This window comes from Cetorhinus maximus, chromosome 17 (genome assembly GCF_964194155.1).
Source record: "Cetorhinus maximus chromosome 17, sCetMax3.hap1.1, whole genome shotgun sequence".
Taxonomy (NCBI): domain Eukaryota; kingdom Metazoa; phylum Chordata; class Chondrichthyes; order Lamniformes; family Cetorhinidae; genus Cetorhinus; species Cetorhinus maximus.
In genome coordinates this window covers 24,368,560-24,386,746 of record NC_135895.1, presented here as the reverse complement: position 1 = coordinate 24,386,746, position 18,187 = coordinate 24,368,560, and the positions used below count along the sequence as shown (strand labels likewise).

The following is an 18,187-nucleotide window of genomic DNA, read 5'->3' as shown; positions in this document are numbered from 1 at the left end:
CCACCACCTCCATCATTTTCCAACTCCTTGTCATGACTAAACAGCCAGGGCATGCCAAAAATACACACACACACTAACATCTACCATCAAACTGGTGAGGAAAATGATCACATCCTCTGCAACTACACTAAATGGGACTGAGCAACTTTATTGGCATGATTAATCATTAAAATAATAGTGGTGTGGTTTAGCCACAGATATACGGCTTGCTCAACGCCCACAAAACAAAAGTTTTGTACTGGAATGGCCCAGTGTGAAACTTGGATCGAAATTTTGTCAAAACCAACAGCACATCTTGGGTGGCAGTCCAGCAGGTAGTAACTGGCAGGGTGTAAAGTGAAGCAGGATTTGGTAACTCTGGAATTCAGCAACTCAGAAATGACCATATTCAGCATTATAAATCAGTCCTGCAATTCTGTTGATTATAAAATTTGGTTGAAAGTATAGAGGAAAATTAAGTTTACTGAAGAGGAGCCAGATCTTTTGGCATAAGGTATCACGGCCAGGAAGTCTTCAATTTTTGGGATCACCAAACAACTCCCAAATGCCAAGGTAAAAAGTGGGACACAAGAGGAAGAGTTTGTCAGTTGAACTTAATTTCAGCAAGAGGTTGTCATTATGATAGTGGACAAGACTTCACATGATAAAGGTGATCAATATTTCTAGCATGAAGGAAGCTATATTCATCTGGTCAGTAAGACTTTTTAGGAGCCTTGAAATTATTGAGTGCAATATCAGAATGACATTACCAGGCTATTAAAACATAGGTGTTAACTGTAGGAAGGTATAAATATGATAGAGATAAAGACTTAGGGGGAGAGTTGAGGGTTAACATCAGAAGCACATGATGCTGAGATAATGATGATGTAACGTCACATGATTGAATATCAGAGATCTGAAGGGAGGAGGAGTCCCAGCCTTGTGAAGAGGTCCCAATATCTACATAGCAGCTGTAAATAAAAACTCATTTTAATAAAGCCCCACAGAACGTCGTCCGGACCCTGAACATTCAATGAAACATTAATTACTTATTTTGATGTCCTGTCTTTCTACAGTGAAATAGCAGGCAAAAAAAACCAGAGAGGAGGTGAAGTTTTTTTTAGCCCAGTGAGTTGTAGAAAGCACTGTCTGAAAGAACGGTGGAAGATTCAACAGTAACTTTCAGAAAGGAATTGGATATATATTTGAAAAGAAAACATTTGCAGTGTTATGAAGGAAAGAGCAGGGGAGAGGGACTAATTAGATAACTCTTTCAGAGAGCTGACACAGCCATGAGTGTCTCAATGGCCTCCTTCTGTGCTATACAATTGCATGATTCTATGATTTGTTAATGGAACTTACAATACGAAAAAATAGCTCCTCCTACAGATACGGTTGAATTATTTGTTTAGTTACAAAAGAGATAATACCTTTAGGAAGAAACTGAATGAATCATCTAAACGGTACCTTCTTTAGGCTGCCCAAAGTCTTGTGTTTCTGCATTTGGACTTGCTGTTCTCTGCTGGTCTTGAGGTTTATATGATTTTGAAGGGTCTGGAATTTCTGAGTGTACAAACTGGTCTATGAACAATATCAGAGGGAATTAATAATATAATACTCTAATTAATAGGTTATTGTTGCAAAAAATGATAAAAGAAATGTTGAAGTTCTCTTTCTTACCTTCATCATTCTCAGCCTGTGCTGCCTGTGAAGATACAGTTAAGATTAATTTTTGTGGTTTCTCAAAACCGAATGTGCTACCAGCAAAATAGTGATACTATACCACCTATATAGAATATCCTATACTCTGCACAGTGGCATAGTGGTATTATCACTGCATTAGTATTCCAGAGACCCAGGGTAATTCTCTGGGGTCTTGGGTTTGAATCCCGCCGCGGCAGGTGGTGAAATTTGAATCCAATAAAAATTATTATATGGAATTAAAAGTCTAATGATGACCATGAAACCATTGCCGATTGTTGTAAAAACCCATCTGGTTCACTCATGTCCTTTAGGGAAGGAAATCTGCCGTCCTTACCTGGTCTGGCCTACGTGTGACTCCAGACCCCACAGCAATGTGGCTGACTCTTAAATTTCCTCTGAACAAGGGCAATTAGGGATGGGCAATAAATGCTGGGCCTAGCCAACGATGACCCACATCCCGTGAACGAATAAAAATAAATAAATAAAAGATGTGTTGACTGGATTGGTAAAGTAACATCTGCAATTGCCTCAATTCAGAGATGGTATTATATATTACTGGGACCCAGAAATGTTTCAGCAAGTTATCTTCTGAATGATACAAAAACGTATATCTCCCTGATATATTTAAATTATTACTCTGCAACCCAAATACTCATTGAATAAGCTTAACACACTCGGGCCCCAAGATGTGATTAAACACATGGCCAGGATGTTGCCCTTGTCGGGCGGGGGGGGCGAATGGGAGAGGTTAGAATGCCGTCTGCTGCCTGCGATCGGGCCGCGACTGTGATTTCACGCTGGCTGGCCAATTAAGGCCGTCCAGCGTGAAACGTGCGCTGCAGCGCTCAGCGCTGCCTGTGTGGAGGTGGGGGGGTGGGGGATGAGGGCACAGAGTTGCCTCAGGGAGATGATTTTGAAAAATAAAAAAGAAAGAATTTAAAAATGTCAAAAACATGTCCCCTCATGTGACATAGGTAGGGACATGTTAGAATATAGTTTGAAAATTTTTCTTTAAATGACAGATCGAAACCTCATCCCGCCCTGGATGAGCTTTTGCAAAAAATCCAAAGGCCGCTTGGCCTTTATGCCTGCCCGCCAATTCAATTAGATTTTTAATGGCCTTAATAGGCCTGAACATGTGTGCCCGCTGACCGAAATATCGCTGAGTGCGTGATGACGTCAGGACGCTCGCCCGACATCATCGTGTGTCACTTTACATTTGTCCGGATCGGGCGTGCGCCCGCCCGCCCGACAAGCAGAAAATTCTGCCCATAATATTTCAGTTTTCAGGCGGTGTGATTATATTGGGGAATATTTAGATTGTGAAAGTGCATCACCAAAGCCTACTCTGCTTCAGAGTATGTTAATTATTTAGCCTTTTCAATTATAGTTTAGAAAAAAGCCCAAGCTTTACTATTGATGGGGCATCTGTAGAAAGAGGAACACTTGCATTTATATAGTGCCTTATCTTGTATATCAGAAGCATCTAGAAATGCTTCACATAAAAAGAATAACTTGGAGTACTGGTGTGACTTAGGAAAAGCATTTGAACATTGTTTCAGAAGTTGTTTTAAACCCTTACTTCAAGCAACTTTATATTTACAGTAATAAAGTCTGAAGAACGTATAACTTTGATATTTACACTGGCCTGTTAATGAGCAGAGAAGTGGTAAGCCAGCGTTTTCAAAGGCAAGTCAGGACTTGTAAATCTGATGCTTGAGCATGAATTGCGTCAATGGATTATCCAAAGTTATATAGCAGCCCTCAGCCCTTCTTCCTCCCAGGCTCACACCAGAACAGCTGGAATTTCTCTCTGATGTATTACAAACTGACAGTTTGGCTCAGCTGTTATTACTATCATTTCCAAGTAAGAAAGTTGTGGATCCAAACTCCTCTCCAGATTTGGGCACATTATCTAGACTGATACAGAACAGCACTGAGATAGGAGAATGGCAGGGTGGGGGGGTGGGGGTGGTGCTTGCATTGTCACTGCTACTGTCTTTTAAATGGGTTGTTAGACTGAGGCCCTGTTCTCTATTCTACAGCTTGCATTGATCTACATAACCTTGTAGTAATATTTGACAAAGAACCTTGGTGTCCTGACTAACATTACCCAAGCCAACAGCATCAAAATCAGATTAACATTTTTTTATTCATTCATGGGACATGGGCATCGCTGGTAAGGCCAGCATTTATTGCCTGTTCTTAATTACCCTTAAGTAGGCGGTGGTGAAAGGAACTTGCAGGTGGGGTTCCCGTGTATCTGCTGCCCTTGTCCTTCTAGATGGTAGTGGTCATGGGTTTGGAAGGTGCTGTCTAAGGAGGCTTGATGAGTTCCTGCAGTACATCTTGTAGATAGTACATACTGCTGCTCCTGTGCGTCAGTGGTGGAGGGAGTGAATGTTTGTGGAATAGGTGCCAATCAAGTGTGCTTCTTTGTCCTGGATGATTGTTTTTATTCATTGACGGGATGTGGGCTTTGCTGGCTGGGCCAGCATTTATTGGCCATCCCTAGTTGCCCTTGAGAAGGTGGTGGTGAGCTGCCTTCTTGAACCACTGCAGTCCATGTGGTGTAGGTACACCCACAGTGCTCTTAGGAGGGGGCTCCAGGATTTTAACCCAGCGATAGTGAAGGAATGGCGATATATTTCCAAGTCAGGATGGTGAGTGACTTGGAGGGGAACTCCAAGTGGTATTCCCATCTATCTGCTGCCCTTGTCCTTCTAGGTGGTAATGGTCGTGGGTTTGGAAGGTGCTGTCTAAGGAACCTTGGTGAATTCCTGCAGTGCATTTTGTAGATGATACACACTGCTGCTACTGTGCGTTGGTGGTGGAGGGAGTGAATGTTTGTGGATGTGGTGCCAATCAAGCAGGCTGCTTAGTCCTGGATGGTGTCAAACTTCTTGAGTGTTCTGGGAGCTGCTTTCATCCAGGCAAGTGGGGAGTATTCCATCACACTCCTGACTTGTGCCTTGTAGATGCTGCACAGGCTTTGGGGAGTCAGGAGGTGAGATACTCGTTGCAGGATTCCTAGCTTCTGACCTGCTCTTGTAGCCACAGTATTTCTATGGCTAGTCTAGTTCAGTTTCTGGTCAATGATAACCCTCAGGATGTTGATAGTGTCGGATTCAGTGATGGCAATGCCATTGAATGTCAAGGGGCGATGGTTTGATTCTCCCTTGGTGGAGATGGTCATTGCCTGACACTTATGTGGCGTGAATGTTACTTGCCACTTGTCAGCCCAAGCCTGGATATTGTCCAGGTCTTGCTGCATTTGGACACGGACTTCTTCAGTATCTGAGGAGTCGTGAATGGTGCTGAACATTATGCTAAACATCGACGAACATTCCCACTTCTGACCTTATGATGGAAGGAAGGTCATTGATGAAGCAGTTGAAGATGCTTGGGCCTAGGACACTACCCTGAGGAACTCCTTCAGTAATATCCTGGAGCTGAGATGACTGGCCTCCAATAACCACAACCATCTTCCTTTGTACGGGGTATGACTCCAACCAGTGGAGAGTTTTCCCCCTGATTCCCATTGACTCTATTTTTGCTAGGGCTCCTTGATGCCATGCTCAGTCAAATATGGTCTTGATGTTAAGGGCAATCACTCTCACCTCACCTCGGGAGTTCAGCTCTTTTGTCCATGTTTGAACCTAGGCTGAATGAGGTCAGGAACTGAGTAGCCCTGGCAGAACACAACTCGGTGTCAGTGGGCAGGTTATTGCTAAGCAAGAGCTGCTTGATAGCACTGTTGATGACCCCTTCCGTTACTTTACTGATGATGGAGAGTAGACTGAATAGGCGGTAATTGGCCAGGTTGAATTTGTCCTACTTTTTTTGTATACAGGACACACCTGGGCAATTTTCCACATAGCTGGGTAGATGCCAGTGTTATAGTTGTACTGGAACAGCTTGGCTAGGGGTGCAGCAAGTTCTGGAGCACAAGTCTATTGTCAGGACAAGAATATTGTCAGGACCCATGATGTCAAGCTTCTTGAGTGTTGTTGGAGCTGCACTCATTCAGGCCAGGGCAGAGTTTATGTTCAATGGTAACCCTCCAGGATGTTGACAGTGGGCGATTCAGCGATGGTACTGCCATTGAATGTCAAGAGTCGATTCTCTCTTGTTGGAAATGGTCATTGCCTGGCCCTTGTGTGGTACGACTGTTGCTTGCCACTTGTTAGCTCAAGCCTGGATATTGTCCAGGTCTTGCTGCATTTGGACATGGACTGCTTCAGTGTCTGAGGAGCCGTGACTGGTGCTGAACATTGTGCAGTTGTCTGTAAACATCCCCACTTCTGACCATATGATGGAAGTAATGTCATTAATGAAGTAGTTGAAGATGGTTGGGCCTAGGACACTACCCTGAAGAACTCCTGAGGTGATGTCCTGGAACTGAGATGACTGACCTCTAACAACCACAACCATCTTCCTCTGTGCTAGGTATGACTCCAACCAGCAGATGATTTTCCCCCTGATTTCCATTGACTCCAGTTTTGCTTTTTACATGCCCTTCACCTTATTACTGTTTGTTGAGCCTTACTGTTCACAAAATGATGTCCTCTTTTGCTTACATAGCAATGTACAGGAAAAAATGTTAAAGATGAAAGCTAAGATGGATTATGCTCCAAAGCAACACATTTGCTCTATTCACTTGCCAAATCATTTTGAATATTGTACCTTTATTATATCCGCTGTAGATCTTTCTGCTGCTTTCAGTTTCTTCAGTAACATTTGTTCATTACATGAAATTTGGGCTTCTTGGTTTTCAAGAGATTTGATTTCCTCTTCAAGCCTATAAGTAACATTTAGTTTTAGAATGTAGTTCTTCTATTCAGCTTTAAGAAATAAATAAAACTTTAGTGATAACTTGTCTATCCCGGTATGCACCTAAATACAGCCTCTCTCACCAAACATGTATCCAGAAAGCACCAACAGGTTTGTACTGGGTAGAAATCCAATATGTACTCATTTCCCGTAGCAAAAAAAATTCTGTAAATGACAGCAGTTTATCAACTGGATAGTACATTATGTGGTCAACATTCTGAGAAGCCTATATTAAGCATTGCATATAATGGAAATATGGTATAGTATATTGGGCAGTAAATATATGGATTAGAGCATTTTAGTAGTATGTCTGCTGGATAGTATGTATATATAGCCAGTTGTCTACATCATGTTAATTGTTATATTGGGTAGTGTCAGCTCACATTTGGTGTGATGTGTTTGATAGTGTATGGAGCGCCATACTGTCTACCTTAGCATAAAAACCTTACTATCTATTCATGAGGAAGTTTCTTGCTTGTGTAGGCTGCATTTGATAAGGGGCGGAATCGTTCCAGATTTGCACTAAGTGTGGTAGCGGGCGGTTAAAATGACGTTTTACCCGTTGGCTGCAATGGCAGCTTCTCATGCCGTATCGTCCCAAACCCACCACATTAATTATGTATCCACGGGAAATACGCCATTTCCATGGTGGGCAGGCTCTGATTTCCCTGCCATGCTGTCACCTCAACACGTCATCATGCCGGGCGCCACATTTGAAGTACAGCCGTGCGCACACCTCTCAGTGCTTCCAGCCCAGGACTGCCGCAAATACGACATGGGCCCCAAAGGCTAGAAGACTGCAGCCCCCCAGGTTTAGTGACGCATCCCTCAAGTGTCTTTTGGACTCTGTGGAGGCCTGCATGATGGCCTCTACCCCCGCTCTGGTTGCAGGAGGGGCAACAACATTGCCACTCCAGCTTGGTAGGCGTTGGCAGTGGTGATCAGTACCAATGCTGCACAGAACAGGTTGGCCATCCAATGCAGATAGAGGATGAATGATCTCATCTGTGCAGCCAGGGTATGGCAACCATCTCAGCACTCCAACTCACACACTCAAGCCCATCACACGTTCACTGGCATCTCACTCACTGCCAGCTCAAGGGACATTACCACCCATTCTCACGTACATATGCTCACATGTCCATCTGGCCTCAACTCCTCTGGAGACTGTCTTCTCAGGAATCACCATCTTGAGGCCACTTGCGCAGATCAACATCTGACCCCACACAAACCCTGGGATACCTCCCTTCCCCATCACAGCCATCACCTTGCAGCCTCTTCCCTTGCCTGAGGCCACTACTCCCCCTTTCCCAAGCAAGTGCTAGCCCTGCAGTTGCACAAAACCTTATGGCTGGTTTGGTAGGTAGAGACCTGCCCATGAGCCCCCCTAAAAGTGATGTGGTGCTGTCTGTGAAGCCTGGCGCGGATGACAGTGAGTGCTGCCTGAAGCAAGATAGGCAAACAAACCTTGAAGTCCTGAGCAAAGTTCAGCTCACAGGTGCACATCACTTATGTGCAGTTGTGAAACACATTGGCGTGCAATTACACTGACGTGGGAGGACCATCCAGCGTGGGGGCTGATCCTGGTGGGCTAGCACTATAATGATATGCTGATGTACTACAATAAGTTTCCTGATGTCCAATGGCGGGAAAGACGGCCCGCCATCAATGGGCTGAACGGACAAAAGCAAACCGGTTTCATGTTGTCGTGATACCGATTTTTGGCCTTCTCGCCATATTGTCCGCTCACGCCACCAAGCACACCCGGCGCCAGCGGGCATGGACGGTTCCACCCAAGATTTATATAATTTTATTTACAAATTCCTCACCATCTATTTTTTTCTAAAGGCACCTTAAAACAAATATGTTAGAATATAAGAACTAATATTAAAGAAATGGCAATTTGCCTGCCCAGTCAGTTCTTTCCTAAAACCATTATGATTTTTACTTAACTTATTTAGTCTTCTGAGGGAGGCAGCTAACAAGAGACAAAACTCTGAAGAAAATAAACTTCTGCTTAGTTCTCCCACAATCCCCAAAATAATTCAGTAAATTTCCAGTTTTAGCAATTGAACATTACAATCACAACTTCATCCTAATTGCAGCTTTTCTGTATCCTGCCCAGTTGTTTTTCCACACAAAAGATATCTTTAGAAACCTAATAGGGCTGGATTTTACAAGGTGCCATAAGCTTCGCCCACCAGGGTAAAAAGATCAGTGGGGAGCCTGCCCAAGGGAAGAACGACTGCCCCACTGTCATTTAACAGTCAACTGGCCATTAATAGGCTGCAGGTAGAATTCCCGCCCCCTGAGGGACAGGATGTCCCGCCTCAGAGAGCTGCTGGCCAATCAGATGGTTGGCAGCTCTATGGTCCCAGCAGCGCCAGGCAGGAGCAGTGGCCACTGCTGGAAATACAGGCAGTCTCAAATGGAGGTTGTCGCTGGAGCTGGATACTGAGGGCGGAATTGTCCCAGATTTGCACAAAGCGCAACAGTGGGCAGGGAAAAAAGTCATTTTACCCGTCAGCTGCAATGGCGGGTTTTCGCGCTGTATCGTCCCATTCCCAGCGCTTCCCGCCTTATTAATAATGCATTCACGGAAAGCACTCTAGATTGCTGGTGGGGTGGGCTTGGATTTGGCTGACCTGCCCGTGACCTCAGCGCTTACTTGCTCTGGGTGCCATAATTAAATTGCAGCAGACTGCACACCCACTTCACGTCTACAGACCAGGACTGCTCCAGGCGACAGATGCCCTCGAAAACCAGGGAGACAGCAGCCCCCAACTTTAGTGGCGCCTCTCTGGGGTGCCTGCTGGATCCAATGGAAGGTCGCCGCGATATCCTCTACCCCAGCTCTGGATGCAGGAGGTCCACCAGAGTCGCCAATCCGGCCTGGGATGCTTTGGCAGCGGTGGTCAGCGCCAGCGGAGCACACAGGAGGTCAGCCATCCAGTGCAGGAAGAGGATGAATGCTCTCATCCGTTTGCCAGGGTAAGTCAACCACCTCTTCACTCCCAACTCACACTCCCACAAACCCATCACACATCCACAGGGATCTCACACCTCAAGGGACAACACCACTAACACACAGACACACCCTCACATCTCCATCAAGCTCATATCCTCTGGGGCTTGTATCCTCATCCTGTCCATGGCTCCGCTCACCACACAAATATTCTACACAGTACAATGCGTCTGCTCACACTGTCTCCATCTATTCCCATGCAGGAGAATCTGGCTCACATCAGCAGGGAAAGGTCCCAGAACGAGAGTGGAGTGGCCCACTTTAGGCCCCTCACTCACTTTGAGGAGTGTGCTATTGCGCTGACTGGTGAGGACATGAACCATGACTGCAGCGATGGTGAAGTTGGTGGCAAACACCCACATGAGGATCCTGCACCACATCATCCCTCTCTCTACACAACTGTGAGTGCTCTCTCTCCTGCTTTTGACTCTGCTGCCATGCACCAGTTATCTCTACTTCAGTTCACAGGGCGATCTGCCAAGTGACCGACACCCTCAGCCAACCAGTCCCTCACCTCCAGCCAAGAGGACACCTCCTCCATTGAAGGGCTGGAAATAAGCAGCCTGGAAGACCCATCAGCGCTTACCCACACCCTGCACCAGCGCAGAGACACACACCTCGGTGGGACCTAGATCTAGACCAGGCTCAGGTTCACAATCTGGTGGTCACCGCATGGATACGTGTCTGCAGCAGGAGGAGGCAGGTTTAGCCGAGCTCCCCGGCACTCAGAGGCATCTGTGAGACCCGAGCCAGATGATGAGCCTCTTGATTCGGGCTTCCAACTCCTCTTGGAGAGTCCGAAGATGGCGTGGGAACATTACACAGAGCTGTTGGAAGCCCCCAACAGAATGGTACACAAGTCGGAAAAGTGGGTGCGCCTGCTCTCTGATGAAATGGTGCCCACGTGTGCTTGCATGGAGGTCACCATGAGAAGGATGGTGGATGCCATGGAGTCCCTGGTCCAGCAGAACACGGAGATGAGTGCAGACCTGCATTCCATTGCTGTAGCTATGGATGAGTTCCTGCAGTGTCAATGCAAGAGGGAAACGGGGCACCTCTATGTGCCTCCAGGTGCTCCTTCCTCTTAAGTAGTCAGGCTGGGGCCCTCGAGCACCCAAAGGGAGGAGGAGCGGGAGCCCGTCCAACACGAGGCTCTGCTCACTTTCGATTCCGACAACGATGTTCATAGTCAAGTTTTTGATTAGCTCCCCTGTTGTTTCCCGTCATCTACGTCCTTTCCCCCATCATGTTGACCTCCCCCCCCCAACCTCAGCATCACCTTCCACCTCTCCATGGTCACCGACCAACCTGAACCCTTTTCTTTCCAGGTTGTCCAGATGAACGTGCACGTTCCCTACCACCCTGAGAATCCTACCGCCATCCGCATTGGCTGCCCCGACCTCCTCCTTCCCACGCCCAAAGTCCATGGTCTGTCACCCTTGCCATCTCTTCTACCGCTACCGACGCACCCTCACTCTCCCACCCTTCTGGTTCCCTCTGCCCCCTCTTATTCTCATCATTCCCTCCTACCACGCCTACCCCCTCAGTTTGCTCCCCAGGAGGCAGTCATTGACTCCACAGACCCCTCCCTTGCACGTTCTCCTGGACATCTCTCACCCCTTACTCCCTCCTCCACCCTCACTCCCTCCTCCACCCTTACTACCTCCCCCACCCACCCCGAGCACCTTCCCCCCTCTGAACTCCCTCCTGGACAACTTCCTCCTCCCAAACACCTTCCCCACTCCGAATTCGCTCCTCCCCATGGACACCCTCCCATGGACTCTTTCCCCCCCTCCAATCTCCTTCCTCCCCCCGGACACCTTCCTTCCCCTGGACTGCTTTCTCCCCCAGGATACCTTCCCCTCCTGAACTCCCTCCTCCCACTAGAAACTTCCTCCCCCGGATTCCTTCCCCCCCTCTGAACTCCTTCTCACTCTGAACTCCTTCTCCCTCCAAACTCCCTCCCTTACGCCTACTGCCTCCCTTACACCTACCTGCCCACTTGGTGTATTCTCCTCATCACACCCTCTTCCCCCCATGCTCCCCACCCCCCCCACCCACTGACCTCAACCTCCCTATACATTTGTTTCATCCTCTCCCAACCTCACACCCCCAGACACCTTTGCTCCCCACCCTCCCAACCTCACTCCACTGGTACACCTTCCTCTACCACTCACAGCTACACTTTCCTTTCCTCCACTCATCTGTGGCAGCCCATGACCAAAACCGTGATGTTCCGAAGCAGACCCAAAACATCAATGGAGCCCTCCCACCTTCTGAGAGCTGCTTTGCGGTGGAGATATGCCCATGAGGATCCCATCCAGGATACGATGCACATGTTCCTCCAGGGTCCGGTAGCTGTAGGGCTCCAGCATCTACTGCTCCTCAGATGTCCGCGATCTGAGCAAGGCCCTAACGGTAAATCCTGACTTCCGCACATCACACTTGTCCAGACGTGTTCTGCGCTGGTGTGTTTTCCCGCCAGTGTAATGGTAAATCTGGTGTGGGGGGGTCGATTCTGGCCAGGCCTTACTTTGCATCCTATTAGCGGGATGCAAATCGGGTTCACGCTGGCCTCCAGTGGGATGTTTGTAGTAGATTACTTTTAAGTTCTTTTGGCATTAGTAAGAGCTGGTTTGTTGAGGAAAAATGTAAAGCAAATAGAAACTCTAGAGCTGGTTTCAGCTGTTGTCACGACCGGTCCCCGGTTAACACCCCAAGCAGGGCCTCAAATTTGTTATGTTCCCGGGTGAGGAGGAAAGAGCTGGCTCCCCTTCTTTATTCAATCCCTTCGGTTGGTGGCAACAAGGTTCATTTAAAAGGGATCCCTTCCCTGCCCCCAGATACCTTTTCCCAGTCCAAATGTATTTATGGGCAGAATTCCCCCCCCCGAAGTTTAGAAGCGGATGCGTGGATTGGCGCCCCCGATTGGGGGTGCGCTGCCATTTTACATGGGCGGGCCAATTAAGGCCCACCCAGCGTGACATCCGCAAGCAAGCGCTATGCGCTCCCTGTGCGGGCGGGCGAGGATTCCCTGAGCCGAGAGTGCGCTTTTTCGCGCATGTGCACAATAAAGCTCACTCATCTCCCTGAAGCTAAGTGCTGCCTCAGGGAGATCGGCTCCTGTCTGAAAACATTTTAAAAACAGAAGAAATAAATTCCCCTGACATGTTCCCTCACATGACGCTGTCACATGAGTTGGGACATGTCCATCACTTTCATTGCCCATTTTATTGAAAATTTTAAAACCTACATGAAACCTCATCCTGCCCGTGGATGAGGTTTCGTGCTTTTTCTTCAGCCTGCCAGGGAACCCGGCCTGTCCGCCAACCTTAAGGTTGGGCGGGCAAGTCCATTAATTACTTTAACTGCTTTGTCAATGGCCTCAATTGGCCATTGACAGGTCAGAGGGCACACAGCTGATTCTGCTGAGCCCCCGCCTACATGAAAATTGAAATGAGGCGGGGCGACATCGGGAGTTCCGCCCAACCAGGAAATCCTGGCCTATGTTTTAGAAGGAGCCAAATTAACCAAGCTTTCTGGTTAAGTTTACTAGTTACTAAAATAACTAGTAACTAATAAACTCAGAAAGAGTAAGTTTATTAGTTACTAAAAACCAGAGAAAAAATAATAAAAACACAACACACATACACACAGATCAGAAATGACAAATTGAGTGCAAGTAAAAGTTAAAATAGACATACAAATCAGACTTTGGCTTGTCCGTGAGGGGTAGTGCGGCAAAATGTTGCAGCCATTAGGTTGGGTGATTCCGGTAGAGCTGTTTGGCAGTTTGTTTGGAGACACTAGTTGCAGGATGGCTAAAGAAGCTGTCCTATTTCCTTTGAGATTGTGGCTTTGCTGATTTGCCTCCAACAATAGAGAGAGAGAGAAATAGAGAGCCTTTTGCAGGGGTGCCTAGTTGAGTTCAGGGCAGTATGTCCCATTCTAAACTGTATTCTTTTCCTCATTCTGTTAACTTTAAAGAAGGAATTTTCCAGCCCTGTCTCTTTTTATCAATTAAAGTTACAAAGAATTAATGACAAACCTATCATCCCCATTTGTCTGTTCACTTGTGCAGCAAGCCCATTGGCTGGAAGCGTTAGCTGTGGCCCAGGTTTTTGCTATGACAGAGAGGTCCAATGGGACTGGAGTCGGGCTGAGGTTCACATAGGCACGGTTTACAGAGGCAGCTGGCCCAAATCATCAGTGGCCTCCACTGAAGTGGGAGCCTGGTAGGCCAGGAGTGCGAAACCCGGTGTGTGTAGATTAGACCAGGCTAGAGCTGATCTGAACTGGGTGGATTCATTTGGATAGCCAGGGTACCCCTTTGGAGAGATAAGGCACCCCTTTATATATGGTCCCAGGACACCTTTGGGAGAGATAAGGCACCCTTTGGGATTGTCAAAAGTGTACATGATTGTGCGTAAAAGGTGCTTAAAATCATTGGGACTGTCAAAGCTGTCAAGGAACTGTCAAAGGATGCTAGGTGAGCTGGCATGGAGGGGGTAAGGGAAAAGGGTGGCGTGTGGGGAGCGTGGGTTGGCATGAGTTGGCACTAAGTTGGCATAGGGGCTAGAAAAAGCCACAGGGATGTTGGGGCATAGGGATATGAGGGGCCATGGGGACTGGGTAAAGATGCAGGGGCTGGCATAGGGGGTATGAGAGGCCATGGGCGGTTGATGGGAAGCATGAGATGGTATAGGTTGGCATGGTTGGGGAATGGGAAGTGTGCGGGGAGGGGGGTGAGGGCTGGAGGGCTGTTTTTTGTTTTAATATTTTTTTCCAATAACAAACGAAGTGCCGGAGAACAGAGGCAGGCCTTCTGTTTAGCCTCGCACTCATTTCAGGTGAGACGGGCCTGACTTTGAAATGAGCCCCCACAACCATCTCCCGCCCCACTGCCCCCTCACCACCTTGAAATGAAAATCTCAACCGCGGGCAGTCATTTTTAAAAGTTGGGTTTGCAGAACTGGGAATCCTCCCGTCTTTGCGCACCCGACCTGGGAGTGAAAATCTGGGCCTCTTTCTCTCCACAGATACTGCCTGACCCGCTGAATGTACTCCAGCAATTTTTTTTTTGTTTTCGTTTTTTTAAAAAACATTGTTTCAAAGAAACAAGGGCTGGAAATAACCCCGAGGCAATTATTTTTGAACGGTTACTCAGTCCGACAGTGTACCGAAGCTAGATTGTGAGATCAACCAGGAAATGGAGAATTCTGCCTACAGCAGTATTTTTCCATGTGACCCTGAACCACTGCAGTGAGGTCACAAGTAGCTGGAGGGAAATTGCAGTTCTGATCCATGAGGGGCTCTTGCCCATTCAGATTGTGTTTAGCCTAACTTAATAAGTAGTATATTTTGACATGGCAGCCAACCTACAGTACACAATGACAAACTGTCCACTTCTAAGCACGAATGGGTAAGATTTCCTTTGTTTGTTATGGGCAACAATTTCGGTAAACATGGGGCAAAGATTGCTTTTGGTTGCTATTTCCAGCAAAACAGCAACTGTATTTTTTTAAGAGTACATTTCTAAGCTTGTTAGAAAATAGATCTTCCTGTCATGGTCAAAATGTAACTGCCGCTTACGCAGCCTCTGGCAAAAACATTCGTCCTGTACTGAAATTTTCCATTGATAGCGCCATGTCAGATATTTCAATAGAATTTTTTTGCTGAAGTGTACATCTTTCACTGTGGTTGGAATCTGAATCTAAACTTCAATTTGACCTTTATTTTTTTATTCTTTCATGGGATGTGGGCATCGCTGGTGAAGCCAGCATTTATTGCCCATCCCGAGTCGCCCTTGAGAAGGTGGTGGTGAGCTGCCTTCTTGAATCGCTGAAGTCCGTGTGGTGTAGGTGCACCCACAGTGCTGTTAGGGTTCCAGGATTTTGACCCGGAGTGTTAAAATGCATTTTCTTTCAATTAAAGTCCTGATTAAAGCTTTTGAGCAGGTAGGGCCTATACTCATCGGAGCTTAGAAAAATGAGAGGTGATCTTGTTGAAACATAGAGGGGAGGACGTCCCCCTCGTCGGGTGGGCATGACGGGTGGGTCCGGGAGTGGCCCCACAATGGACTGCCGGCCGCGATTGGGCTCCGACCGCGATTTCATGCTGGCCGGCCGGCCAATTAATGACCAGCCAACGTGACACGCGTGCTGACAACCTTAGTGCTGCCGGGGTGGGGGACGGAGGGCAAGCGCTGAAGTGTGGCATATGCGCGGGTGCACTCGGTGAAAGCTCCCTGAAGGCACAGAGCTGCCTCGGGGCACTGAAGATTTCTAACATTCAAAATAGAGATTTTAAAATTAAGGTAAACGTGTCCCCTCATGTCATGACTCTGTCACGTGAGCAGGGACACGTTAAAAATGAGTTTTAAAAATTTTTACTTGACTTTCAATTAACATCGGAAACTTCATCCCTCCCGTGGATGAGGTTTCCTCAAAAGTCCAAGGCTGCTTGGCCTATTCGCTCACCTGTCAATCGTAAGGTCAGACGGGTAGGGAAAAATTCACTTTAATTAATTCACTTATGGGCTTAACAGCCCTTTTTATTGCCGGCGGGCACGCTACCGACTCCCGCGCGTGCCCGCCGACTGAAATATCGCGCGAGTGTGCGATGATGTTGGGACGCTCGCCTGACATCATTGCGCGCTATTCCACACTCGCGCATGTCAGGGGCGTGGCCCGAAAACCGAGCCGAAAATCCAGCCCCTAAGATTCTGAGGGGGCTTGGCAGGGTAGGTGCTGAGAGGATGTTTCCCCTCATGGGGGGGGAACCTAGGACTGTGAGCACAGTTTCACAATAAGTACTGTCCCATTTAAGATGGAGACGAGGAGGAATTTCTTTTCTCAGAGGCTAGTTCGTGTTTGGAATTCTCTTCCCGAGAGAGCAGAGGAGTCAGCTGGGTCATTGAATGTATTCAGGGCTGAGTTATACAGATGTTTTATTGACAAGGGAGTCAAGGGTTATGGGAGCTGTGGGGGCCAGGCAGAAAAGTGGAGTTAAGACCACAATCAAATCAGCCATCACCTTATTGAGTAGCAGAACAGGCTTGAGGGGCTGGAAGGCCTACTTCTGATCCTATTCCTTATGATTTTAATGTTCTTATTTATTTAGATGATGGAAGTAAACATAAATAGGAACATTTATAGACTGGGTTATATTTTTGCTCTGCACAGTGGGAATATGCTTGGTAGAAACAGAGGCCTTTAAAATCCTCTGAATGTGATCCCAGCAATTATTCTAGGGTTGCACCCACCAGGGACCTCTGCTGTTGATCCCACAAGAGTATTGTGGTCAGGAGGAGACCCCATATTTCATATAAACATGATGGGCCCCGTCTAGGCGGGGGTGGTTCCTGGATCACAACCTAGACCTGGACCCCCCCAGCCAGCCCCACATCAATAATTGAAGTGGGTGATAGGCTTCTTTCTTCTTGACATACTGGCCTCTTAAGACCCACCAGGCATGAGATAAGGGAGCCCCCAACGTAGGGAGTCTCTTACCCTGACCCAATCTCCATCTGCATTAACGGCCTTGATTGAAATAGGAAGATGCTCTCTATCAAAGCCATTGAAAACTCTTGGGCCTGAATTTTTCAGGCGGTGGGTGGGCTCGATGGGGGTGGGCGGGGGCGGTCGTGGAGCTGATCGCCACCCGTGATTGGCTCCACGCTGCCATTTTATGCAGGCAGGCCAATTAAGGCCCGTCCAGCATGATATGCGAGCCATAGCGCTCAGCGCTACCTGTGCAGACGGTGGGGGGGTGGGGGGAGGTGGGGTGGGAGGTGAGAGGTGAGAGTCGTTCAATCTCCCGAAGGCACAGAGCTGCCTCAGGGAGATTGAATCGATGTTGAAATAATTAAATAAATGGTTTTAAAGTTTACTTAAACATCTGAGTCACATGAGATGGGACATGTTTTTATAGTTAGGTAACATTTTTTATTTATTTAATAAATGCTTTAGGAAACCTCATCCCGCTTGTGAATGAGGTTTCCTAAAAAATGTGAAGGCCACTTGGCCTTTTCGCCTGCCCGCTAACCTTAAGGTTGGACGGGCAGTGTTAACAATTAGATCAATTACTTTCTTAATGGCTGTTTATATATCAGCGGGCGCACTGCCCACTCTGGTGCGCGCCTGCCGAACGAAATATTGCGGGACTGCGCGATGACGTTGGGACACACGCCCAACATCATCGCGCATCATTTTATGTGTCGGTGTGTCAGGCCGGTCCCCTCACGCCAACTGAGAAATTCAGACCTTGCAGTAGGTCAGACCTGGCGTATATGCTTTCCAGCCCTGTTTATGGCACTTTGTTACTGTCCCAGAAACACTATAAAAGGCAGAGAGGGGAAACGAGACCCTGAAGTGTGCTCAGGCTGAAAAGGGGAGCCATTTTGATTTTGTGCAAAAGTATTAAAGAGTGATAGTGGCAGCTTGTTTTAAAATTCTCCTGATTTTATTTTCAGCTGCCGTATTGCTCATTTAACACTATTAAACAAAGTCTAAACCAAGCCCGTAGCTTGGGACTAATGTGTGGTAGAAAAATATTAGTGAACCGTTGGATGTTCCCCACAGTCCAGGTGCTTTCATGCTTATTTACTGGTGCTAGGCCATAAAATTACCAGGATTATTGTATTCA

The 18,187-nt window shown here is 47.3% G+C and overlaps 1 protein-coding gene across 1 annotated transcript in view; it reads right to left on the bottom strand.

Annotated features, from left to right (window-relative positions):
- The window catches only part of LOC144692244 (palmdelphin-like), a 74,380-nt gene that overhangs the window by 15,936 nt on the left and 40,257 nt on the right, over window positions 1–18,187 (bottom strand). Inside the window, exons 4-6 of the mRNA XM_078560839.1 lie at window positions 6,370–6,484; window positions 1,660–1,684; window positions 1,447–1,560 (exon numbers count right to left, since the gene is read on the bottom strand). Of these exons, the coding sequence (XP_078416965.1) occupies window positions 1,447–1,560; window positions 1,660–1,684; window positions 6,370–6,484 (254 nt within the window). The remainder of the gene's footprint in view (window positions 1–1,446; window positions 1,561–1,659; window positions 1,685–6,369; window positions 6,485–18,187) is intronic.